Here is a 25,655-nt window from a genome sequence, read left to right as displayed (position 1 = left end):
GTCGTGCTTTAACGTATTTTTTTTTTTAAAGTAAGGTAATTATTTACCAAGTGAGTTGAGTAGGCTTCTGAAATGTTATGAAAGAGAGGAGCCATGTATGAACTCTGTACGACTCTTGAGTGACGTGGGGGGACGGATTCTTTTGTTGGGGGCAAGGATTCCACTTTTGAGACTGTTGTGCGTGGACCTCGGGGATTCCTTCGCTCAGACGACACCTCCCTGCCCTGGGATGAGGACGTCTCGCGCGTCGTGGGGAGACCATCCCTCACAGTGTCGCCTGGGACCCCACTTTTGAGCTCAGTGTTGGCTCTCTGTGGGCCTCAGCTTCCTCCATCGACCAAGACTGCAAGGGATACCAAACGTTGCATGGTCCGAGTGAGTAGTGGGGAGACGCCATTTGCTAAGACGGGGCTGGTTACAAATTCTCTGTGTGGAGGCCATTTCCTGTCAGCCAAGGCTTGCCAAGCGCACCCAGCTTCTGGTGTCTCCTTGGAGAGAGCACAGAGTGGCCGTTTCCCGCTCTTCCACCGGCAGTAGGATGCCCGCGGCTGGGGAGCACAGGGCGGGGAGTGAGGGAGGACCCTGGGGGGCGCCTTCCTGCGAGTTCACCCGTGGACTCGGCGCCATGGCCTACTCTCGTGCGGCTGAGGCGCGGGCCCTTCCGGCCGCCGTTCTCTTCCGCTCGCCTCAGGTGCAGCGCGGATCCCTCCGCCGCAGCGTGCGCTGCCGGCAGCGCGGCGCTCGGCTTTCCGGCAATACCCGGATGGACGGGTAATGGCCGCCATCTGGGACTCGCAGGCAATGGGGACCACGACAGGTATTCCCTGTGTGCGGAGCCGCCAAGACCGGTTAGGATGTCGGGACGCACAGAAGGACAGCAAGGGGCAAAGGGAGAGTTTGAGGGCTGTCAGGGCTACCCCAAAGGTCTAGGGATCCGCCTCTTGTGATAGGAAGCTCATGTTAAATAGTCCCGTCCATTCAGCGCTTCCGCCCAACTTGCTGCAAAGTTTTTCTAGAGAAGCCAGTGGTTTTTAACCCCGGGCTTTTGCCAGCTGTGAGAGCTGGCCATTCTCGTCTCAGCTCGGGCTTGCTGTAAGTTTGTCTGTGTCCACTCCCCACAGTCTGAGAGCCTCGGACTTGGGCGCGAGCGCGGCGACAGTATACTTCCGCGCGCCCGAGGGGCAGCGGAACTCCGGGGAAAGGGGCGGATCGGGCGCGGCGTTTGGGGGCGACACGGGGCGTTTGGTGCGCGAAGCCGTCGCTAGTCGGGTTCCGCGGCTGGTGGAGACAGGATGGGCGTCCCTCAGCCCGCACCCCTCGAGCTGTAGGTTCGCTGTGGCCCGCCTCGACGGCATCTCTACTATGGGCCCAGTCTATGGCTATTGGGGGCTGCTCCTTGCAGAGACTCCCCACTCTCTGGCGCACGCACTCCGCGCCCTCTTCAGAGTTGGGCAAAAAAGTGGTCCTCTTTGCAGACTCCCTCCCAACCACACCCAGTGGCAGATGGATTTCTTTGTAACTGCCTTTTTTACTTGTAGGGTCCATCTTGAATCTGTTCTTAACATGGTGTCCTCTTTGTTAAGTGTGTAGTCTCTGAGTAGATGGCTTTGGTAATTCAAAGTATATGGGCTGAATGCATATATGATAATGTGTTTTAACTCTTCTCTAGACCAATGGAACAGATGGAGCTTCGAAGTTTAGAAAGCAAAAGTTAAGGGTTAGTTTTCTCTTTAGGTTTAAATTTGGGGCATTTAGGGTTGGTGAATTATTTTTTCAAGTCTTGAAAATGGGGGAAAAGTCAATTTTTTAAGGAATTCATGAGAATGTTGAACTGTCTGTAATTATCTCAGGGATGCAATGTGAAAATAACTCAAATCGTGGTAGGAGCGTCATTAATTTGAAAGTCTACTTTTTAGGCACTCTTTATTAATACTAATTGAATTGCTCTTTTTCTAGCAAAACAGATCTGACTTGAGTGTGCTCTAGTATGGTCAGAGTGAATAGAGAACATTTAAGGTGACTCACTAGAATTCCCTAACACTTTTTAAAGTTATTCCTGCAACTCTGTGCAGATGGGTTTATTATCCTTCAGCAAAACTGTATTTTTTTTTTTTGAGAAATTCATAAAAGGCAGCTCATATGAACACTTTTGGGGTATTGGCATTCTATGGGGTGGGTAATCACATAGACCTTATTGTTTTCTTTCTTTCTTTTTTTTGCCAAATTATGATTACCAATTCAAAACATTATGTGTCTGGTGTTTGAAAGGATAAACGGGCAGCAATTACAATGAATATCTACTGTGTAATCTCATAGTATATAAACTTTTAACCCGAGGATTTTGTCTTTGCATACTTCATATCTTCCTGTACTTCATATCTTCCTGTATCTTTTCTGGAAATAGTATACTGTGATTCCAAAAGCTGCTGTATTTTGAAATATTCTGAATAAGGAATTTTTTTTTTTATCTAAATATAGTTTGATTTAAAAAATACCATACAGTGCCACAATGCCCTTTTAATGTACTTTTATTGCTGCTTTTTGCAGTTGTTTGGGATTGTTCTCACTGAAGCATTGTGCCCTATAGAGCACTTAAATATGACCAGTCTTCCTATTTTCCTTTTTTTTTTTAAATGCAAAGTTTGAATCCTGCATTTCTTCAGGTGTTCTAGTAAAAGGTTTTTTGCAGTAAGCAGAAGAAAAGGGTTATTACAAAGTTTCAAATTATTGTTGTCTGCTCTCATTTGTGGACTATGAATTTATTCATACTGGCTTCACATGGTGAACAATTTTCATGGGATGTTAGATACCAGCACTGAACATCATAAGATGCTTTTGTAGTGGTCACATAAGTGGTTCAGAATCGGATGCAGTACTCGTTCTGTTTTTCTGATTTGGGTGGGGCAAGAACAGTTTTCTTTTTATTGTATTAAATGATACTAATGCATTAGATAACTTTGTACACTTTGAGTTGTGACTTTTGTGTTATACAAGTTATGACATGTTATCACTGGATATCAATGATATGCTTATGCCTAAGTACAGAGGATCTTAAAGACAAACTTAATATGCCTAAGTTAAATATGAAGTGTAATTGACAAAGGAGATTTTACTTTTGCAGTCAGAATTTTAAAATCTTGATTTTTTCATTTTCCAGATATCATCTCTTTTGATCACTGTACCTGATTATGGCATTGTCCAAGCATTAAGTTGTGTGCCTTTGTTCCTGGGAGAAAGGTATGATAAGGATTGGAGTACTAGAGTAGATAAGTCTATCAAGTAGTAAGTTCACATGTTTTAGTACTGGATTAAATAAACTGAATGGTTATATGTATGTGAATTTTCTAAGAGACCTTAGTGTTTTATTTTTGACCAGAATAGAAGGGACTTCTACAGAAGTTTTCATTTTAATGTAAGCAAAAAGTAATTTGGGTTTCATAGTTTATTTAATGTTTTGTAATATGTCACAGTAACAGTAAATACAGAGGTAGTACTAAGGGCTTCTAGATAATGACCAATAAAGATAAACATGGTAGAAACGTGTTTCAAAGCTCTATAAATGGCCAGAGTCTATGCTTTAGTTTAGCAGGTACTACTCAATGCACCTAAAGAAAGACAGTAATATATATTTACATTATAATTAATGATATCTACTTTGTTTGAAAAGGTAGTGAAGAATCACTAAAGAATTATGACTGGTTTCCTAGGATAAATATCTGAATAACCTGATATAGACAAAAAGAATGGCAAAAACTGCCCACAAATTCTAAGAGGTATAAAATTGTAGTGGAAAATATTGTGCCCTTGTACAAAAACATGGTTTAATCTACTCTTGACACAAAGATATGTGCCATTTGTTTGTGTTAGTTAGGTCGTGATGTCTTTAAAGTGGGTACCACAATATCTTTTAATTCTCCTCTCCAAATGCATTAAGTATATACTAAATTAGCTGAAGTTGATTATACTATTTTACATTACTTGGTAATCATAACCATGTTCTTCCATAACTCTATCAATAGATTTCGTTATTTTTAGGGCCTTTTTTCACAAAGGCATAAATTTTTATTTATTTAGACATTGTCTGACAGCTATATTGAGTAGAACAACAAAGTTGAGTTGAGATACCAAGATATCATTTATGGTCCTTCCTTGAGTAACTTCTTTTTATATAACATGTTTGACACCTTGCCAGATTTGCATGGTACTTTGTTCCTTAGTAAAATAATGATGAATGTAGAGAATTTTCAAAATTGCGTTTGATGTGTACTGTGTAGAAAAAGTGACATCATGAGTAGTAAAAGCATCGCATGAAGTGAAGTAAATAAGAAATTGCAGTATGATTACATACTAAAATAATTTGGATTATACATGTTGCAGAATTGATGCTATGAATTGGTATTGCTACATGAGTGTCAGAAAAATAGACTGTATTTGAGTTTGAAAGCTTAGGCTTCACAGGTGTCTCATTTCAAGAAGTAATAATAGATAAAAATAAATATTAGCTCTATAGACAGTTATTAATGCCATTTTGTTGATGTTAAATATAAAGTATACCTAAATGGTATGAAGTTATCCATTGTGGTAAAAGCCTTATTGTGTCTATCTTGAAAATTTAAAATGAAAGGTCATCGGGCTAGGGCTATAGCTCTGTAGTAGAGTGTTTGTGTAGCATGTGTCAGGCTCTGCATTTAGTTCTCAGACTCTCAGTAAACAAATGGTCATAATTAACTTGAAATGCAATTCTGTTTCTTAAATATAACTGATTTTTTTTTCTTACCTCACCCTTTTTTGAGAGATCCTTTAGTAACAGACTAAAACTATACTTTTAGAGATAAAACTAGTCAAAGTGATGTGGCAGTAGATAACGAAACAGTTTGATAGACAGGATAAGGAATGAACTTAAATATTTGATTACTTGTAGAATGAATCTCCTGAAGGGCATGCTGGGACACGCCTTTGATCCCAGCACTCAGAAGGCAGAGTCAGGAGGTTCTCTGTGAGTTCCCAGGACAGCCTGGTCTACAGAGTGTGCTCCAGGTAGCCAGGGCTACACAGTGAGCACTTGTCTTGTACTAGGAAGGACATAAAAGTTAATGAGTCGCTTGCTTGTTAGATGCTGGTGTTGTCTAGGATCATGTATTCTTTCCTCATAGCCAGATTATGTACCTTCACATTTAAGATATAATAGTTCAAGTGTACCTGTGTTTGCAAACTTTTCTTATAAACAAACAGAAAACATCTTAGATTTTGTGGGCCATATGGCTTCTGTTACTGCTATCAGCTGTCATTGTCATATGAAAAGTAGTCATAGACAATATGTAGGTGAACAGACATAGCTTGTGTTTCAGGGAAATTTATGAAACAGGCTGTTGACGAAGTTTATCTGATAGTTTGTTATGGTGATATTTTATTTGTACTGAAATGTGATTTTATTCGTATGTTAATAAATAAAGTTGCCTGGGGGTCAGAGCTAATAGCAAGCCATAGCAGAAGCTGGGCAGTGGTGGTGCACGCCTTTAATCCCAGCACTTGGGAGGCAGAGCTAGGCAGATCTCTGTGTGTTCAAGGATACAGCCAACATGGAGACACATACCTTTAATCTCAGTACCAACCATAGAAGACCTGGAGGTCTGTACAGACGGGCAGTGACGAGGAGGTCATGTGGTTGGGTTTACAACCAATGAGAAGGCAGAATAGAAAGTCAATGAAAAGGACAAACACACAGGAAGTAGGTCTCTTGCTGAGGAGGACAGCAGCAGCTGTGAAGGGTAAGGTTTTTAGCTCTTAGCTATTGCTCAGACCTCTTGGGCTTTCATCTCTGCATTGGCTCTGTGTTTCTTATTTAACAAGACGGTTACATCTACAGTTTGTGGTTTGTCAGCCTCTGTGGTGGTAACTTGATGGACATTGTGTTCCACAAGCTCTCACAGATTTGTCCGGCGGCTAGCATCTGTGCCATCCCCTGCAGTTACTGTAGATGAGTGGTCTGTTGTTTCCTAAGGATGATTTTGATTTACTCTCAACTCCATCCCTTCTGATCTACCCAGGGCATTGCTCCTACATTGTTCTTCTATCTTCAGCTTAAAAAAATTCTATCAGATCATTTTCATAAATATTCATTCATACTATAGTTTTGCTTATTAAAAAAAAAAAAAACAGACACTTCAATTCTACCTGTAGATCTTTTGTGGTAAACTCTCTGAAAGAGTTGTCCCATTTTTCTCTTAAATCTATATATACTGTTCTAGCGTCTCTATTAACTCCTTCAAAAACTATCCTAGCCATTGTTGCTGGTGATGGTGACCTTAAAACCAGTAGTAATTTCTGTCTTATCTCATTTAATAGAATTGATTAATCTCATTTTCTTCACCTTGCTTTTAGAATACTGTTATTCCTAGCCACTTCTGGAGTCACATGACTGCACATGCGCTGTCAGCAGTCAGGCAAAATGCTTACACACTCCAGGGCCTTATGTGCCCTGCTTGGTCATGTAATCTGCTCGGCAATGTGATCACGTAATCTATGCACATGTGTGGCAAAGCTACATAAGCACATACACTCATCCATGAGGTGACCTATAAAAGCAGACTTTGCCTGCTCCCTGCTCGCGCGCTCGCTCTCTCTCTCTCTCTCTCTCTCTCTCTCTCTCTCTCTCTCTCTCTCTCTCTCTCACCAGAGGTAGCGCATCCCCTCCCCACCCCTTCAACTCACCCACTCCCACACCTTTCTTTTCTGTAGGCCTACCCACCTCCACCCTTTCCCTTCTCTAATAAAAACTCTTATAGTGGGTTCCGTTGTACCTCGTTTTCTCGCACCTGGTAAATAATGCTGAGAAATAAATAACAAATACCACATTCTCATGTAGCTTTAGTCTCAGTGGATGTTCCTTTTTTACCTCACTTACTATTCATCTTTTCCTCCTAAATACTGTCACTTATTTTTTCTTTTCTTTCCACCCCCAACAGTTTCTCTGTGTAGCCCTGGCTATTCTGGAACCCGCTATGTAGACCGGACTGGCCTCGAACTCATAGAGATCCGCCTGCCTTTGCTGGGATTAAAGGCATGCGCCACCACTGCCCAGCAATACTGTTATATCTTGAGACTTTGGGCTTTGAACTTTTCTTTTTATTTATGCTTTGGTGATTTAATTGTGTCCTAAGTACATAAATACAACCACAGTTATATCGTGGTGACCACTGAAATTTTATCTTTTAACTAGAACTCTGGATATTTCATGCAGTACTCATTATACAATTCTGTAGCACAAATCTTAAAAGGTCTTATTAATAAAATCAAACCCGGAGCCAGGTATTGGGTTAAAGCTGAAAGATTAGAGAAACGGAACAAGCCACAGCCACCTCACATTGCCAGTTCTTCAGCTGATCCTGTTTCCTCAGACTGGAAGCCTCTGAGTTCGCATCTAAATGAATCTCAGCTGAACTGCTCAAAAGCCTAAAAGCTTAACCAGGCTCTAGTTCCTGGTATTCATGCCTTATATACCTTTCTGCTTTCTGCCATAACTTCTGGGATTAAAGGCATGAGTCACCATGCCTGTCTGTTTCCAGTGTGGCTTTGAACTTACAGAGATCCGAATGAATCTTTGCCTTTGGAATGCTGGGATTAAAGGTGTGTGTGCCACCATTTTCTGGCCTCTGTATCTAGTGGCTCTTCTGTTCTCTGACCCCAGATAAGTTTATTGGGGTGCACAATATTTTGGGGAACACAATATCACCACACAATTCCACTTCAATGTCAGATGTCCGGAATGGTGCGTGGGTATAATTGACCTTTTGATACACTTCCTTGCTATTTCTACAGCTTTTTTTTTTTTTAATCTCAGTAAATGTTTGACATACATTCTAATTATATTAGAATACGTATGGCTTACAGTAGAGCATAGTTCTTTCAGTTACTGGATTTGGAAGTTTTAGTTGCTTTTGATAGATCTCTTTATGTCAGAGAAGATAGGTCAATAAATTCTGTAGGTGCTTTCTTCAAAATCAATTCAGAACCCAACTATGCCTTCTAGATTTTGCTATGTCACTATCATCTTGTACAAGATAATTATAATAACTTTAAATTGGTCCCTTAATAACTTCCATATCTCTCCCAAATCTTCTGTTTTTTTATATAATAACTCAGATGGTCTCTTTTAAAAGCAATTCAAGGGCTGGGGAATGTAGATTAGTTGGAGTATACTTGCCTAGCATGGCCAAGGCACTTTGAAGGGAGAAACAAAAATAACAGTTCAGTTCATGTCCCATCTGAAGTAGCTTCCTGTCTCATTCAGAGTAAAACCAAATTGCTTATACCTTCAGGCCCTATTTCTGTCCCCAAATTATATCTTTGATTTTATATTACTTGGCCTTTCATGCTTTCTGATCCAGTGATACTGATATATCCAAATATGTTAGGCATGCTGCATACTCAGGATCCTGGCACTTACTATTTCTTTACTGAGAATGCCAGCTCTCTCAACTTCTCCTTTCTTTTTGTTCATTATTTAGAGGCAGGGTTGTACTGTGTATCACTGGCTGGCCAAGAACTAAGGCTGGTCTCATACAGAGGTCCACCTGTCTGCTTCCTGAGTCCAGGAACTCAAAGCAAGTGCTGCCACACCGGTGGCCGTCTCTACTTTTAACTTAACTCTTCTTTTGGCAGTGCTGAGGATCGAACTCAAAGCCTTATAGACAGTGCTAGACAAGTAAATATCACTGAGCTACACCCCAGGACCCCATAAGAACTTTTGAGTGAGATTTTCCTGATACTGTGTTAAAATAATAACACTCTGGTTCTTCCTTTCTCCATTGTTTTATCTGCTCTTGCTCCCGTTGAATAGAGTATCAGTATTCTTCATTCTCTAAACAGTAGAATATTAGCTCCACAAGGGGAGGGATTTTTATCTGCCCCCCTATTGTATCAGGAGTACCCCTATTGTACTTTAGAGGAAAAGACTAGTACTGTTCTGGGGCACTATGTTGATGGAGCAGCAAAGAACATTATAGGTACAGTCCTTATTTAGTTCACACCATAGTGTAGAATTAGAATATATAAATTGGCAGATAGTTAAAATGTTGCCAATACATTGTAAAAGCCTAATGAAAGCCATAAAAGAGATCTTTTAATTTCAAAAAGACATAAAATAGAGTTTTTATTTCTTGTTGAGAAGGGGGGTGATTTGTAGGTTAAGAGAAGGCTTTGCTGAAGTGGGTACATTTGAGCTCAACCAGAAGATGAAATGAATGTAGCCCTTTGAGATAGAATAGTTCAAGCAGGGAGTAACAAATGCAGAGGCAAAGTGAAGAAAGGAATATCTAAGGAGTTAGGAGACCATGGTGGCTTGCTAGAGTGTGTTTACAGATGGCAAATGTGGTGTGAGATGAAAGTGAAGAGAGGCGATAAGGATAAGGTGTGGTTTCCTTTTTTAATAATCACAAATAAAGATTTGTTTTTAATAGTTTTAAATTATGTATAGGTGTGTATGTGTCTGCATGTGGGTATATATATTGCTGTGTGGGTTCTCTGTGTAGCCCTGGCTGTCCTGTAACCCACTGTGTAGACCAGGCTGTCCTCGAACTCACAGAGATCTGCCTGCCTTTGTCTCCTGAGTGCTGGGATTAAAGGTGTGCACCACCACTGCCTGGCTATAGTATCCTATTATGTAGTATCCTGAGATCAGCCCAATGGACTTAAGGTTTAAGTTAGGGAACATTGTGACTTATATTAGTAGATTATTTGACTCCTGCTTGGAGAATGCATTTTACTTTTATTTTAATATTATATTATTTTATTTGCATGGTGTTTTGCCTGCATGTGTATCTTTGCACCACTTGTGTAGTGCCCATGGTAGGGAGAAGATCCCCTGGGACTAAACTTCCAGATGGTTGTGAGCTGCCATGTGAGTGCTAGGAATTGAAACCTGGTCCTCGGGAAGAGCAACTATTGCCCATACCAGCTGAGCCATTTCTCCAGCCCTAGAGAATGTATTTAGAAGAATGTGATAGATGGGAAGGAAGCATGGATGCCACTTAAGAAGACTGTTACTTTCCCTCAAGTTAGAGCTGACAGTGGCTGGACTAAGGTGATGACATTGAATATCGAGAGAAAGGGAGTGAGGATACAAGATACATTTTGAAGATAGAATAGATTAATATTACTTGAGGGTTATGAGGTTGTGGTGGCTTTTGAATAAGAGCAGCCCCAGTATGCTCATATATTTGAATGTTTAGTCATCAGAGAGTGGCACTATTTGAGAAGATGTAGAAGGATTAGGAGGTATCCTTGTTGGAGGAAATGTATCACTGAGTCTGGGCTTTGAAGTTTCAAAAGCCCAGGGGTGTGTGTGCACTCTCTGTCTTTCTATGTGCCTGTGGATCAGGATGTGTCAGCTACTGCTCTAGCGCCGTGTGTGCCACCATGCTCCCCAGCGTGATGACAGTGGACTAAACCTCGGAAACTGTAAGCAAGCCCCAATTAAATACTAAATGCTTTCTTTTACAAGACTTGCCTTGGTCATGGTGTTTCTTCACAGCTACAGAACAGTGACTAAGACAATATTTAGTAAGAGAAAGGATAATTACTTGATTACGTGTTGGATCATAGGATGGATTTTGGTACTGTGTACCAAGATGGAGAATTCTTGGGAGTGGAAATTCTAACCATAGAAAAACATATGAAGAAAAACAGTTTATATTGTTTTGAGGAAGCTGAGGGGGATGAATTATGTGATCATACATGTTTTCCCAATCAAATAGCAATTTGTCTTTTGAGCCTCTTCTCTGGCCTCCTACATTTAAAAATCTTAATATTTGCCAATTCTCAATCACAACCATAATGTACAGAAGAAAGGCATCAAAGATTAGTCTTTATTCATCACATACTGTATTGAGTGATCATTTGTTTCATTTTTATACCATTAGTTTTATGGTATTACATATTAAGATTATATTTCTGATTTTTAATATTTTAAACTAAACTCAAGATTATTGTAAAGCAAGTTCACATGATCTCTAAAGTTTGTTATAAAATGATTTCATCTGAAATCCTAGAGAGTCAGATACAGGAATTGAAAAGAATGAATCATTTAAAAATGTATTAGATGCATGTGTTCCCAGTCTTCTTGGGTTTTGTGCAGAATGAGAAATAGGAAGTAGAGCCTTGAACTTGTTTGAGAAGTTTGTAAATCATCTGGGGAAGTAAAAAAAAAAAAACAAAACATAACTTCAAAGATTGCAGTAAACTGGTGAGCAGTGGCTACTCTTTATACGAATATTCTAAGAAGAGATTAATGTGTAGAAGTTCTGTACTGAGGAGGTAGAATTTGAAAGGGTGTTTGACCAGTTTTAATTTAGATAGAGGGAAAGAGGATGATGGGATGCTTGGTTGAAAAGAAACAGTCTGAACAAAGGTAAATGTATTGAGCATAGTGAGGAATCAGAGTTTCAGAAGATACAAAGTTCCCCGAACAAAGAACTGCACCTGTACTTCAATTTTAAAGTCCTTTATAGCTGCCTTGTTGAATGGTATGTTGTCATATATGCACTAAAATTTTGGCATTTCTAGATCAATACTAGATCAATCACATATACTTTATGTATATGAAGACAAAATGTTATGTTAATCTATTTCTTATTTTTTGTATTTAATTTGCTTATTCAGGTCACATTGATTGGAAATAAGCAGGCTCTAGTTAGTTTTATATTTATATTACAAAACCTTTCCTTGTTATAGTACGATAGTCTGAGTTCCTTAGGTAGGCATTTTAAAATTTTTACCTGACTACTGAAAAAAAAGAAAGAAAGAAAGCTTCAGGTACTTTTTTCCAAATCATAAAAAGACAGTATTTTGAGGATATTAATGTAAGATCTGCTTTTAAAGAAATAGACAAGGTTTTTGTTGTCGCTTTTATTTTTGTTTTTCTAGTCTTAGGCAGAATAATTAGTCATTTTTTTCTATCTTAATGCTGCTTTTTGTTTTGTTTTGTTTTCTTCAGTCACTTGTGTTCGTATGTCTGTTTGCACTTAGCTATCACTACAGAAAACAGATTGAATTATTGTTAAGGAATGCAGTAGTTATAAAGAAAAACGTCATGATAATTACTAGCTTTCTGATCTGCACTGTGAGGTTACAGAGCTGTGTGCTCAGTCACAAGCACTGCTAAGATTAAAACTGTAGGTCTTTCTGTTATTTGTTATTTTTTATTAACTGGACTCTATGATTGACCACAGTTTTTCATTCTTAGGCTCTGCAGAGTCTCTTTGCTCTTTGCTGTGTTGTAGGAAGCAAGACTCATTCTAGGAATGGTACCTTGTGATTCTCACTCTTTTGGGATCGCCTCACCCTTGGCATTTTGCTGTAGAATTTCTCAGTCTTTGACCCACTGTTTGATTTCTAACCTGTGCCAACATTGCTTCTTTCCTGGTTTCTGACTTTTTAAAAAATTATTACTGCTTTTTGAGATAAGGTCTTGCTGTGTAATGGCCACCCATGAAATCATAATCCTCTTGCCTCTGCCTCTTAAGTGCTGGAATTATGGATGTGCGCTACTATTACCCAATCTTATTTTGTTACTTTACTCTTTTGATTTTTTTCCCTGTATTTTTTACTCTTCAGTTTACCTTGTTTTCTAGTGCCATCTATTACTATTTTGGAAATGCTACTCTTACATTTTCTCCTTATTGACTAGCCATGCTCTGATGACATTGCATATAAGTTCATGGTTGTCGTCTGTAGTCTTGTTCTTCTTTAGCCTTCTCTTAGGCAGTCTCTTTGAGCTCGATTCTGCAGTACCTTTGGAGAAAAATGCTTCTCATGTTTCTTGTTCTTCCGTCTAGATTGCCTTTTCAATCTTTCTTGTATGTTTAAGTCCTATTGTTCTTCAAAGGTTTTTCAGAAAGCATACCTTTTTGTGAAACAAGTACATTTAACATTGGTTTGTCCATTATATGTCCTAAGTGTGAGCCTTTAGTTACATTTACTGGAAGCAGTATGAGTTGGCTTAAGGCAAAAGAGAGACTTTAAAGATTGAGGAGTTCCAGAATTCAAGGGCAAGACTACATATACCTATGTCCCTAAAGGCTTGTAGTAGTCGTGTTGCCCTTTGGTTGCCATCTACATACTTAGGGGGCTGAAGAGTCTGCTGATGGGTGTGTTTTAGTGTACAGGACATGCTGTCATTGAAAAAATTCATCTGCTATCAGTCGCTTGGTGAGTGTCTTTCTATAGATTTATTTGCCTTTTAGGTTCTTTTTCCTGTCATACAAATGATGACCTTTCCTCCTAACTTGAAAATACATGGTATGATTTAATGTACAACTTCCTTTTTTAAATTAAAAATGTTATACAAACTATCTTTCCCAGTTCAATCACACATTTTTCTGTCTTCTGTATAATGTTTTCTTGTTGATATTTTATAATTTACTTCATCATATTCTTTTTGATTTTTCAAGACAGGATTTCACTGTAGCCCTGGCTGTCATGGAACTCGCTCTGTAGATGAGGCTGGCTTTGAACTTGAACTCGATCACCTGCCTCTGCCTTCCAAATGCTGGGATTAAAGATGTGTGCCAGCACTGCCTGGCTATCATATTCTTATTAACCTATGTTTGGGTGATATTTATACATACTCTTTTTGTAAGGTATATCCTTTTAAAAATTTATTTTTAATGTGTATGAGTGTTTTGCTTGCATGTGTGTATGTGCACTATATGCATTCGGTACCTGTGGCGCCAGAAGAGGACACAGAATATATCAGTTTAAGGAAAAGGTTATTATGGTTAGTTAACTAGTACAGAGAATATGACATGGTAGACAGTATTCTAGGTCATTGTTCAAATTCTCTGAAATATCAAAATCCACACTCTTAAAGATAGCATTAAATCTTTTAAATAAAACTTTGTCAGATCAAATTTCAGGACTTTCTTAAGGAATATGTTGAGATGTGTTTGTACCTAGAGCACTTACCTAGCAAGTATAAGGCCCTGGGTTTAATCTGCATCATTCCCTCTCCTTTTTACCCCACTCCTAAAAAAACCCAAAACAGTATTATGCTGGGCATGGTGATACACACCTTTAATCTTAGAATTGGGGAAGCAGAGGCATAGATCTCTATGAATTGGAGGCCAGCCTGGTCTATGTAGTGAGTTCCAGGACAACCAGGACTATGTCTCAAAACAATCAGATAAACAAACAAAAATTAGTATTCTATCTAATACAGGCTTCTTAAATTTTTTCCACTCATTGACCCCCTTTTGCCCGAGAAATTTTTATGTAACTATTGGTAAATAGGCTTATAAAATAGATATACAAATAAAATATTTATTGATAATGAATCATAAAAACTTGGTTTAAAACAATTATCTGGTACACATATAATTTTATAACTTAGCAAAGGCTAAAGCAAGTTTGCATACTAATATGATGGATGTGCCTCTTAGTTTTTACATTAAAAAAAATTACAGTTTGTGTCTTCAAATTTCACTTTACTTCAGCTTTCCTACCTGCTTGGTGCTGCAATTCCTGGGTCTTCTGAAAATTCAGAGTGTAAGATGGATCAGTTCTTAACTTTATCAGCCATTGGTCAGAGATTAAGTGCTCTTGGTCATTTATTGCCTATTTGCTTTCCAGCATCTAATATTTTCTTTTTATAATCTCTGCAATGGGAACTCACTGTTAATTTTTTCCATAAGAACTTCTTACGTATTTGATGTTGTATGTGTTTCTTTTCTGCTTCCCTAATTATACTAGTAATGCTGTTTATATTTGCTTCTGTTTTTGTTTTTTTTTTTTTTTTTTTTGGTTTTTCGAGACAGGGTTTCTCTGTGTTGCTTTGCGCCTTTCCTGGAACTCTCTCTGTAGACCAGGCTGGCCTTGAACTCACAGAGATCCGCCTGCCTCTGCCTCCCGAGTGCAGGGATTAAAGGCGTGCGCCACCACCGCCCGGTTATATTTACTTCTATGTTGCAGATTTTATTATATAGTCTCTGATCTTTGTACATTTCTACTCACTTGAGAGTTTTTATTGGATATAGAATGCAGTCTTGGGTTTCTCCTTTGCCCTGAAAACTCCATAAATTTCTATTCCATATTCCATATCTCAGCATTTACCACTGGCTAGTATTGGTGTTGGGTATAGCTATCTAATTAGTTGATGCAGTTAATGAAAACTTTAATCCCATTTAAGATAACTCCTATACCATATTTGGATATAATTTTATTTTGTCTTTTAAACTAAAATCTTTTACTAGATAAGTTGTAGGTGTTGAGTTTTATAGTCTCTTCCTACTAGTAATTTGCCTAACATTTGGAGGAACTTTGATTTTAAAAATTCAAATCTCTTTTTTAAGAAAAATTACTGTAATTTTTTTCTTTTGACTTCAAAATTATTTTTCTCATTTACTTTGTTCTCTCATATAACATTAGCCAGTTTTTTCTTTCTGTAACCTTGAATCTCATTGCGATTGCCAACCATAGAATTCTCCCATTTTCAACAGACAGTGATACTCTGAAGATGGTGAATAGAAAAGTCCAGAAATAATCAGTTCATATGTTGTAATTGCATGCTACTCTGAGTGGTGTGCTGAAGTCTTATTTCTGTACATCCTGGGATATGAGTTATTTTTCTCCAGCCTACCCACATTGTATATGCTACCTGCCTGCTAGTCACTTGGGAGGTATCTTAGTTGTCAACTTGATGTTCATGGCATCATATTTCTCAGTGTAGTAGCTCAGTGCTATACTACAGTGTCTGTATCATTTATCTTGGTTTGGGAGCATTGTATCATCAGACTTTCATCACACCAGAAGGATGATGAATATAATACAGTTACGTACTTTTTATTATGCATATTATCCTATTTTATTATTGTTAATCTTTTACTCTGTCTGTCTAACTTACATATAGTAATAAGTTAAACTTCATCGTAGGTGTATGTAAGACGATAACTATATATACAGGATTTAGGTACTTCTGGTTTTAGGCATCTACCTGGGGGGTGGGTTCCCTGCCCCTGATGAGGTCGGGGATACGGAGGAGCTATTTTATTACAAGATCTTTAAAAGAAGTTTTCTTAGCCGGGCGGTGGTGGCACACGCCTTTAATCCCAGCACTCGGGAGGCAGAGGCAGGTGGATCTCTGTGAGTTCGAGGCCAGCCTGGGCTACCAAGTGAGTTCCAGGAAAAGGCGCAAAGCTACACAGAGAAACCCTGTCTCGAAAAAACCAAAAAAAAAAAAAAAAAGAAGTTTTCTTTGTTTTTTTGTTTTTTTTTTTTAAATGGCATAACTTTATAGTCACCTCTGGGTAAGAGAAAGATAAAAAGAAGTTTCTCTGAATATTTAAATTGTTTCTTTCCCTCCTTCCTCCCACCTACCCGTCACTTTATCTAGTTATTTGTATATATCTTTTTAGTTTGTTTATTGTTTTTCTTTTTTTCTTTGACTCTACTGTGTATCTCTGAGCAGCCTGGAACTCACTATATGCCCCAGACTGGCCTCAAACTCAAAGAGATCCCTCTGCCTCCCAGTGATGGGACTAAAGGCATGCACCACTATGTCCATCTCCTGCTTAACTTTTCTAATGACATCACTAGTTGAGATGAGATAAAATAAGATTTCTCAGTTTTTGAATTAGAAGGTGACATAGGCATAACTTAAGAAAAGATGGTACTAGGCAGAGGTAGATAGCTGTTAGTATAGCAAGGTTCATTTGTGTTCAATAATAATTTTCCCTTTACAGCTCTCCTGACAGTTGATACTAGCAGTTCCTATTCTTCTTGGCTTCTGAACTCAGCTGGAAACTCCGATTCCTGTCCTCTTACATGTCATCCTGAGCTGAGCCTTCTGTCACCCAAAGAGCTCCAATCTGATCTTCCATTCAAGTCTCCATCTTTCCCAAGGTATGGTTAGTAGATAGAGGGGGCAAAATTTTGTCACTTCCTTACCTAGGGTGTAATTGATATTCATTAAATATTGGTTGAATGAGTGTCTCCTAATGGACTTCTTCCTCTTTCAAAAAGGTAGTTTGCATCTGAATGTTATGCTTAAGCTGGTAGTCCCAGCTAGTAGCTCTCTAGCTGAGATGGGAAAATTGCTTGAGCCCGGGAATTTGAGGCCAGCTTGGGCAATACAGCTAGACCCAGTGTCACAAACAAACAAATTTTTTAAAATGATGGTTGTTAGTAGGTCAGCATTTGTCTTTCTCACCAGGCCATTTCCTGTCAAATGTTTTATAGTATGTTTGTGGAGTTTTGTTTGTTTGTTTCTAGACCTTTAAAATTTTTTCTCTATTAAGTCTTTTTGTTATTTCAGTGGTCAGTTGGTAGAGGGAAGAAAACCTATAGTTTTATTATCCATTGTGATGTAGTAAACTCTACATCAAAAGCGAAGGGCATTTCTTATTTGTAAATTAAGCATTTCCCTAGCTAGTCATTATTGAATCATCTTTAAGTTCCATGTGGATGAAAGAGAGCATTCATTTAGACATCCCAATATCCCGGCTTTCCAATAGTTCTAGTCAATTTCAGTAGCTTTTCTTCTTTTAGGACCACCTGCCCTTCATATGACCTTCACTGTTTTATACACACACACACACACACACACACACACACACACACACACACACACCCTTTTTGGTAATACTAAAGTTTTAAAGATCTAATTCTAGGTTCACTATTTCAAAAATTTATGAGTCAATAACTTAGTTTGCTTTCCTAAATGGGCTTATCAGATCAAATAGTGACTTTGATGACAATTGTCCTTGTTGATAACCATTATTGAAAATCTTGCTTGGAAATTTAAATATAATGCAACAAAATAGTTGATAGGAAGTTTGCTTACATAGTTTTTTTACTTCTTTATGTTTTGAGTTTTTAGTATTTTGTCATTTGCAACCAATAGTCATTTCAATTTAAATCCCTTTTAATATATGAAGAAAAGATAAATACACATTTACCTCTGATGTTATTCATAGAACACTTTGTCTTCTGTTCAGAGAGAAGCACAAAAAAGAAATACAACTATATATTAGAAAAATTAAGTCTGTAATTCTTTCATAATATTTCCAGTATAGGTTTTAAATTTTGTTGGATATAAGGAATTTTTAGAACTGCAAAAGTGAACATTAGAATGAAAACAAATGTATATCTAGATATCTTTCAGAAATATATGTATAAATGTGACATGAATAATAGTTACTGTAGCTGTCTTTGTTTTTTTACTTGTTTGTTTTTAGCTTTTAAAAGGAGCTTTTATTTATTTATTTTTTTAATATGTGCATTACAAGAAACAAAACACAAGAACAAAGTCACCTAGTCACGAGCAGTTCAGCTTAATGTGTCCTTCTAGATCTTGTTCCCTGGTCAGGGCCTATAGCAGCCTTTGTAACAGCGAAAGAGTAGGAGTTAAGTTCCACCAGCAGTAAGAAATAGGCTACAATACATCCACTCTGAGATGTTCTGTAGCCATTGGAAGAGGGAACTTAGATCTGTTTGCATTTGTGTTCTTGGAAAGAAGTTAAGATGTTAAAGTCTTATGTAATACTCCATTTATGCAAGAACAAATAGAAAACCTCGTGTGTGTATGCTGCTTTTCCTTTTATCTTGTTCATTCCTACTATCTGGTAATAATGCTCCGATTTTCTTCTAGGGAAGCATCCTCTAGTCCTTAATGTCAGTTCATGCTTGATGGTGTTCTATGCCTCTGGCTCCATGAGTGGCCTGTAAATCAGGTATGGTCATTCATAGAAATGTGTCTTACTGTAGGGAATGACACTTAAGAAAATTGGGGCCAAGACTATGTCCTGCTTTTGGAGGAGTGATAATTTTTTTTTTTATTAAGTTGTACCTTGAAGGCTGCTAACTGAACTTGAATAGTCATCTTGGCATCATCTAGAGCCTGACCATGAAGCTAAGTGAAGGAGAGATACCAGAAGCTAATTGCTTCTATTGCTAGATGAAGCCTCCTCTAAACCTGGGAGTTCTTAACAGATCAGGTCTTCGTGGTTTTAGTATATGTGCTTGATTAGAATTTCTGCTTTGTTGAGTCAGAATAAACTTAGACATAAGAAATTTACTTTGAATTTTAAAATTTCAATTCTTTGTTTAATTCTAGGTGAATTGATTTGAGGGAAATCCTGGTTATTTTGAAGATGTTGCAGCTCAGTATTGTTTTGTGTTTAAGTCACAAATAACTTCACAAGTTTTCAGAACAAAAGAAACTGAATTTTTTTTTAAATCATGCCATTTGAACAGACACAGCTATTTTGTGATGAAAAACAAACTGTTTTGGAAAAAATTGATACAACAAATGAGATAGCAGATACCATCGAATCAATACCTACACCAAAAATTTCAGAAACTAATTTTCATTACGAGCTAAAAAATGTGAACATCAGTTTGCCCAAGATAAATATTCCAAATGAAATCTTAATGAAACATGAAGTTGAAAAGTACAGAATATTATTTCAGAGTAAACCACAGACTGCACGGAAATCTATCAGTGTGAAAACTGTAAGCTGTGCTGAGGAGTGTGTACTGCTTTGTAAATCTGAACGAGCTGAAGAAGAGAGTGTAAACATGTCTGCAAAAATACTCAACTTCAGTTGTTTAAAATGCCAAGACAGTACTCAGTATAGTCCGAACGATTTGCAGAAACACTTTGAAATGTGGCATCATGGTGAGTTACCTTCGTTTCCTTGTGAAATGTGCAGTTTTTCAGCAAATGACTTCCAGATATTTAAACAACACCGAAAAACCCATAGGAACACTTTTGTAAAATGTGACATTTGTAACAGTGAGCGTTCATATACTTTATTGGACTTGACAAAACACTTCACATCTAAACATTGTGTTAATGGTAATTTTCAGTGTGAGGAGTGTAGATTCTTCACCCAGGACGTCGGCACATTTGTTCAGCACATTCACAGACATAAAGAAATGCATTATAAATGTGGAAAATGCCGTCACCTCTGCTTTACCAAGGGAGAGCTTCAGAAGCACCTTCGTGTCCACTCTGGTTCTCTTCCCTTCACTTGTCACTACTGTAGCTATGGTGCCGTTCATAAAGACCAACTCGTCAGACATGTTATAACTTTGCATAAAGAACACTTATATGCAAAAGAAAAACTGGAGAAAGACCCGTATGATAAAAGAGTGGCAACGACTACAACAGGACTTCAACTAATACTCAAAAGATACAAAATAGGTCCAACAAAGACATTTTGGAAACGTAAAACAGTTACCAATGGGAATGATGAAAGTATAGGAAAAAATGCTCAAGCGTTTAATACAGTGAACAAAACACAGACTAAATGTGAAGACCAGAGTCAAGAGCAATTAACTGAAGAAAGGGGTGAAAGACTGCACTGTGAGAATGGTGATAAACCCACAGACTCAGAAAAGTCAACTCCGCTCTCCACTGGGCAACAGAATAAAGCTGACGAGGGAGCAAATGCTACTTCAAGTTTCTTGAAGAGTGGTCTACAAGGGCCTTCAGTGTTACTGGTGAGAAATAATAAGATAACAATTCCTGCTAATTACAGTGCTAAGTTTATGAGTTTCAAGTTGGTAGATGGGAGACAGCATATTGTAATAAAATTGTTGCCTATTAGTAAACAGAATTCACCTGCACCAGCCTTACAACCAGACACAGAAAAGGATAGTACAGCTAATTTGGCACCCCAGGCTTCGGACAACACTGGATTTGCAACTGGAGTAACTACTGAGGTGACTGACACAGATTTTGTGAAAGCAGCTCCACTTTCACATTCGTCTCCTGTGCTTTCCAGGAAAGAAATTTCTGAAAAAGAAATCGCTTTCATATCTGAAAAGAATGATATACTTCAGACGGTGGATAACAGTAAAAGTTTATCTTCTTTGCCAACAACATCAGAATCAGTTACTGCATCAGTGAGTTTAACCACAAAAGTTGAATCAAGTGATAATGTTGACTTGTGGGAAAATCATACCACTCAGAGTCATCCAGATGCATTAGATACCACCACCATTAAAAGTCCAGATAAAGTCAACCTTACCACTAAGCCAAATGCATACAGTTGTGGAGATATGCATAACTATTGCATTAATTATGTCAGCTCTGAGTTACCTGATGAATCATCCAGCTATTTTGAGTTCTCCGACCAAGGATCTTTACCTTTTCATAATTACTCAAAGGTGGATAATAAGCGTCGTAGGTTTTCAAGAACAGCAGTGTTTGAAAACCTTCAGAGGGACCCTTCGAACAGAACAGTTACTCAGGAATCAACTAGTGATAGTGATACACTTTCACCACTACCGAAAAGTGAGAGCTCCAACTCAGATAGCCCGATAACATCTGTCAGTCTATTAAATGGTAAAGATGGAACTTTAAAGACGAAAGCTGAAATTGAAGAACCATGTGATTTAGAAGAAAGACAAAACTTTGATAAACAAAGCCTCTTCACTAATGAAAACCAAAATTTATTAAGTGTGACTGAAGAAACTAAATGGAATGACCTTCCCAGTGCTGGCTCCCCCATGATGCCTAGAATCACATCTGTTTTCTCTCTCCAGAGCCAGCAGGCTTCAGAATTTTTGCCACCAGAAGTAAACCAGTTACTCCAAGATATATTAAAACCAAAATCTGATACAAAGGAAGACTCTAATAACATTCCCAGTAAAAACCTTCCACTCGATTGTGACCAAACATTTAAAAAGGTTGAGGAAGAAGAAATGATAGTAGAATCTTCAAAAGACTTGCAAGTACAAGACATCTTCCCAGTTCCATCTCCCACTGTAGGTGTTAGTATGCCTACAAATGAACCGAATTTAAGATGTAATGGACAAGAAAAACAAGTGGTGTCAGTATTACAAGATGTGAGAGATTCCGAGGTGACCACTAAAATTCCAAGTATGGTCACATTACTTAAGACTCAGTCAGATGCAATAATAACACAGCAGCTTGTAAAAGACAAACTCCGAACCACCACACAAAATTCAGGTCCTGTGTATATTCAGAATCCATTTCTAACCTCGGACCAGAAAAGTCCTGTGTTTTTTCAAACTCCAAAAGGTTTTATTATACCACTGCATATTGCTAACAAACCTGGATTCCATGTCTTTTCTGGAAGACCACTTCCTTTGGTTAACACACAGAGTGTACCTGCTTCTCTCCTTGTAAACAAGAAACGTGGAATGCTTTTGACACTTAATAATGGGAAACCTGAAGGTGTTCCCACTGTCAAAACTGAGAATGTTCAAAGTTATGGAACTATAACTACAGAACCTTGCAAAATGCCTCTTCTGAAAGTAGAACAAAACAATAACTGTCTTAAACCTGTACTTTGTTCCAGTGTTGGCAGTTGTACGAACATCAAAAGTTGCCCAGAGAATACATGGCCATTGAAGGGTCCTTACATTATTAAAACATCAGTAGGTTCTTCAGTGAGAGCTGTTCATTTTCCTAACATTCTACCTGAGCAGCAGGGCCCTAAGATGAATATCTTGAATACAGGAAAGCAACAGAATGAAAACTTGCCCAAAGCGTCTCTGTATACCCTCATGCCTGATGGTAAACAAGCTGTGTTTTTTAAGTGTATGATGCCAAATAACACTGAACCTCTTAAGCGTAAGTTAATCAGAAATGGTCCTTACCAACGTATTCAGCCAAAGAGACCTGAAGGAGCACCACAGAAAATACTGGTAAAAATTTTTAATCCTGTTTTAAATGTGAGTGCTGCTAATAATCTTTCAGTTAGCAACTCTGCATCTTCATTCCAGAAAGAGAATGTACCATCTAAACTAGCAGGTCTTGGAGAGCAGAAAGAGCCAGAATCTTCTAGAGATGCCTTACCAGTCTCAGATGGTTTGATGCCAGCAAATGAAATTGTCCTTCCTTCTACTGCAACATGCCCAGAGTCTTCTGAGGAACCAGTATGTATCAGTGAGCATTCAGAGACAAGAGTATTAAGGTGTAAAGCGAATTGTACAGTTGAGACAAATTTCAATAAAAGAAAGACTTGTAAAAATAAGTTTGCAAAAATTAAGACTCGTATAAGTCAAGATTCTGAAACCACTATTGTATCTAGAAACAGAAGCTGTAAACGAAAGTACATTGATAATTACCAAGAACCTCCAAGAAAAAAGTTGACATTGCATAGAAAGTGTAGAGAAAAGGCTAATGCTGAAGATGTCCAGGAAACATACGGATTTAGCAGACCCAGGCTTTCAAAGGATTCAGGTAGAACTTTGAGACTTTTCCCTTTTAATTCCAAACAGCTGGTGAAATGTCCTCGGAGAAACCAACCAGTTGTGGTTTTGAACCATCCTGATGCAGATGCCCCAGAAGTAGAACGTGTAATGAAAACTATTGCGAAGTTTAATGGACGTGTACTGAAGGTTTCATTGTCACAAACAACTATTAATGCTTTACTGAAACCAGTTTATTATAACACTTCTGAAACAACTGACAATGACTTTTCCAAGAGACACAAAATGCTTAAGCCTGTTAATTCTGTGAAGGAAAGATTTGTGCTAAAACTAACACTCAAAAAGACAAGCAAAAATAATTACCAGATTGTAAAAACTACCTCTGAAGATGTCTTGAAAGCTAAGTTTAACTGCTGGTTCTGTGGTAGAGTTTTTGACAATCAGGATGTGTGGGCTGGCCATGGGCAGAGACATTTAGTGGAAGCTACTCGGGATTGGAATATGTTAGAATAACTTACTGTGATTGCCAAGGAAAGATACTTAAGAAGAAAAAAAATGGGCTAAATTACCATAATTTAGGCATTTTCTACATCAATATAGTTTTTGAACATTTTAAGAGTTGATTATTTTCTGTGGAAGAACAAAAGCTTTATGTGTGGTACTTGAAAATGCTACAGTTATACGTGTTTCGAAAGAAAGTAATTAGCATAGACCTTGATTTAGTTGTCTAAAGATGAATCTGTGGGAAGGTAGGACTAAGGAAAGTTTTGATAAGAGTTTTCCCAATTGGGTTCAGAGACGGAGTAGAGGGTAATGGTGGATAGCCCCATTCCCTGTCTTCTCCCACCAGCCTTATAGATCTGACAGATGAGTTTCTCTGGAGATGTAGAACTCTTTCATACATGAGTTTACTACTTGTGAAGATGGACTGAACTTGGAAAAAGTTATTTTCTATTATGTTACAGTTCATTTGAATGGTATTACATTCCTTTGAAGCTACATCTTACTGGACTGTAGTTAAACATGAAATAATGCTTGAAGAGTTTTGGGCAAGTAAATCCTGTTGCTCTGCCCTGTGTTAGATTGGAATACCCTCCCAAAATGATTCTCTTTTTTCTGTGACTGTCTCAACCATTGCAGTAAATGGGGCAGTCTCCAGAGGAGGGAGAAACTTTCTCTAAAATCCATTTGAAAGTCAACATTTTCCTGAGTTTGGTTCTGTTCTCCAGTGATCCCCTTGTACAGAACTGTGCTTATCTGATTAGCAGTGCCCATAACCAAATGGCTTTTCTTCCTTGATTGGCATCCCTTCAAAATGAACAGAAAGAACATAGAAACACTTCAAAGGGAATGGCTTTTCTTGAAAATTCAAAAAGTTTATTTTTACAAAGATAATATTTTGAAGCAAGATTAGCAAAGCAGATCATATTTTTGCTTGTGTTTAATTACTGTTCTTACCTAAACACTTCTTCATTAGGTCAGACCATTTTCATTAGTAACTTTTCAGGATGACCAATAAGACCCATAATCATATTAATAGTTGGCATTTGAAAATAGAGAAGCAAGCATTAATGATGGACTCAGAGCAATTCATAAAACTTTAAGAAAAATTCCTAAGAGACATGCCCAACACTTTCAAAACGGACATTTTCCTAACAATCCATTGATTTTAACTTTACCAAACACATTTGTATCAATTTTTTTTTCCTCATTGGATAATGGAGTTCTATTAACAAATGATGTACAGTGTAATTTTTTGTTGTTACTATACATATTATGACATTTTCATTGATTGGATCAAAACTTCAGGGCTTCTTTTTTGTATATAACAAAAATGTACATATTTTTGTACTTGATTATGTAAATTTGCACAGAAAGTTTATGACACAAAATTATTTTCTTTCAGTTCTGTGCATGCATTAATAAATGTGGGTGATTTAAAAAGAAGACTGTACCCATGTTATTTTCTTGTTTTTTTATTTCTGACTTTTTTTTTATTTGGGGACATACATTTTATTTTTTTCAGGGATTAAACACTATTGTTAGCAAGTGCCTAAAAATGATGTAAACAGTTTACATATGTCAACTGTAACAGTAGGTCCTAAGTGGGCCCATTCCCATGATAGTTTTGATTTAAACAAAGCCATAAAGCTATATTGCTATGCACATTATACTTGTACTGTTTTTGTGCAGTTTATCTACTTTCTTAGTGAAGTATTTTTTGTATAAAACCTGTTAAAATTGTGTTTCTTGAATTGAGCCTGGGTGGAGTTGATTGGAAATGCACAGTATATATTAATAATGTACAGATGTTTAAAGAATGGTAAGCATTGTTAATTTCCTTGTTTGTTGTTAATGAAGGTTTTCAATTAAACTTAAGCTTGTGTTTACATGAGAGTTCTTTATTTTGTTTTTGACTGAGCTAAAACCTAATGGAAATTCTAATGGGAAGTAGCTCCCCTTCTCTCTAATGTCGG

At 37.7% G+C, this 25,655-nt stretch overlaps 1 protein-coding gene across 7 annotated transcripts; it reads left to right on the top strand.

Moving 5' to 3' along the window:
- Nucleotides 1–710: 710 nt before the first annotated feature.
- LOC128102848 (zinc finger protein 518A-like) lies at nt 711–25,319 on the top strand. 7 transcript variants are annotated; one of them, XM_052726737.1, is made up of 6 exons: nt 711–817; nt 3,158–3,237; nt 16,746–16,893; nt 18,641–18,722; nt 18,833–18,986; nt 19,106–25,319. In XM_052726737.1, exon 6 carries the CDS (start codon nt 19,231–19,233, stop codon nt 23,689–23,691), a length of 4,461 nt encoding a protein of 1,486 aa, XP_052582697.1. In that variant the 5' UTR covers nt 711–817; nt 3,158–3,237; nt 16,746–16,893; nt 18,641–18,722; nt 18,833–18,986; nt 19,106–19,230; the 3' UTR covers nt 23,692–25,319. The 7 variants fall into 7 exon arrangements, with proteins under 7 accessions (XP_052582697.1, XP_052582696.1, XP_052582695.1 ...); XM_052726738.1 differs by adding an exon at nt 1,670–1,717 and having other exon boundaries at nt 734–817; nt 18,833–25,319; XM_052726736.1 differs by lacking the exon at nt 18,833–18,986.
- Nucleotides 25,320–25,655: the final 336 nt, after the last annotated feature.

This window comes from Peromyscus californicus, unplaced genomic scaffold (genome assembly GCF_007827085.1).
Source record: "Peromyscus californicus insignis strain IS unplaced genomic scaffold, ASM782708v3 Scaffold_82__1_contigs__length_181997, whole genome shotgun sequence".
Classification (NCBI taxonomy): Eukaryota; Metazoa; Chordata; class Mammalia; order Rodentia; family Cricetidae; genus Peromyscus; species Peromyscus californicus.
The sequence above is the reverse complement of the archived record's forward strand: the minus strand, read 5'-3'. Positions and strand labels throughout refer to the sequence as shown.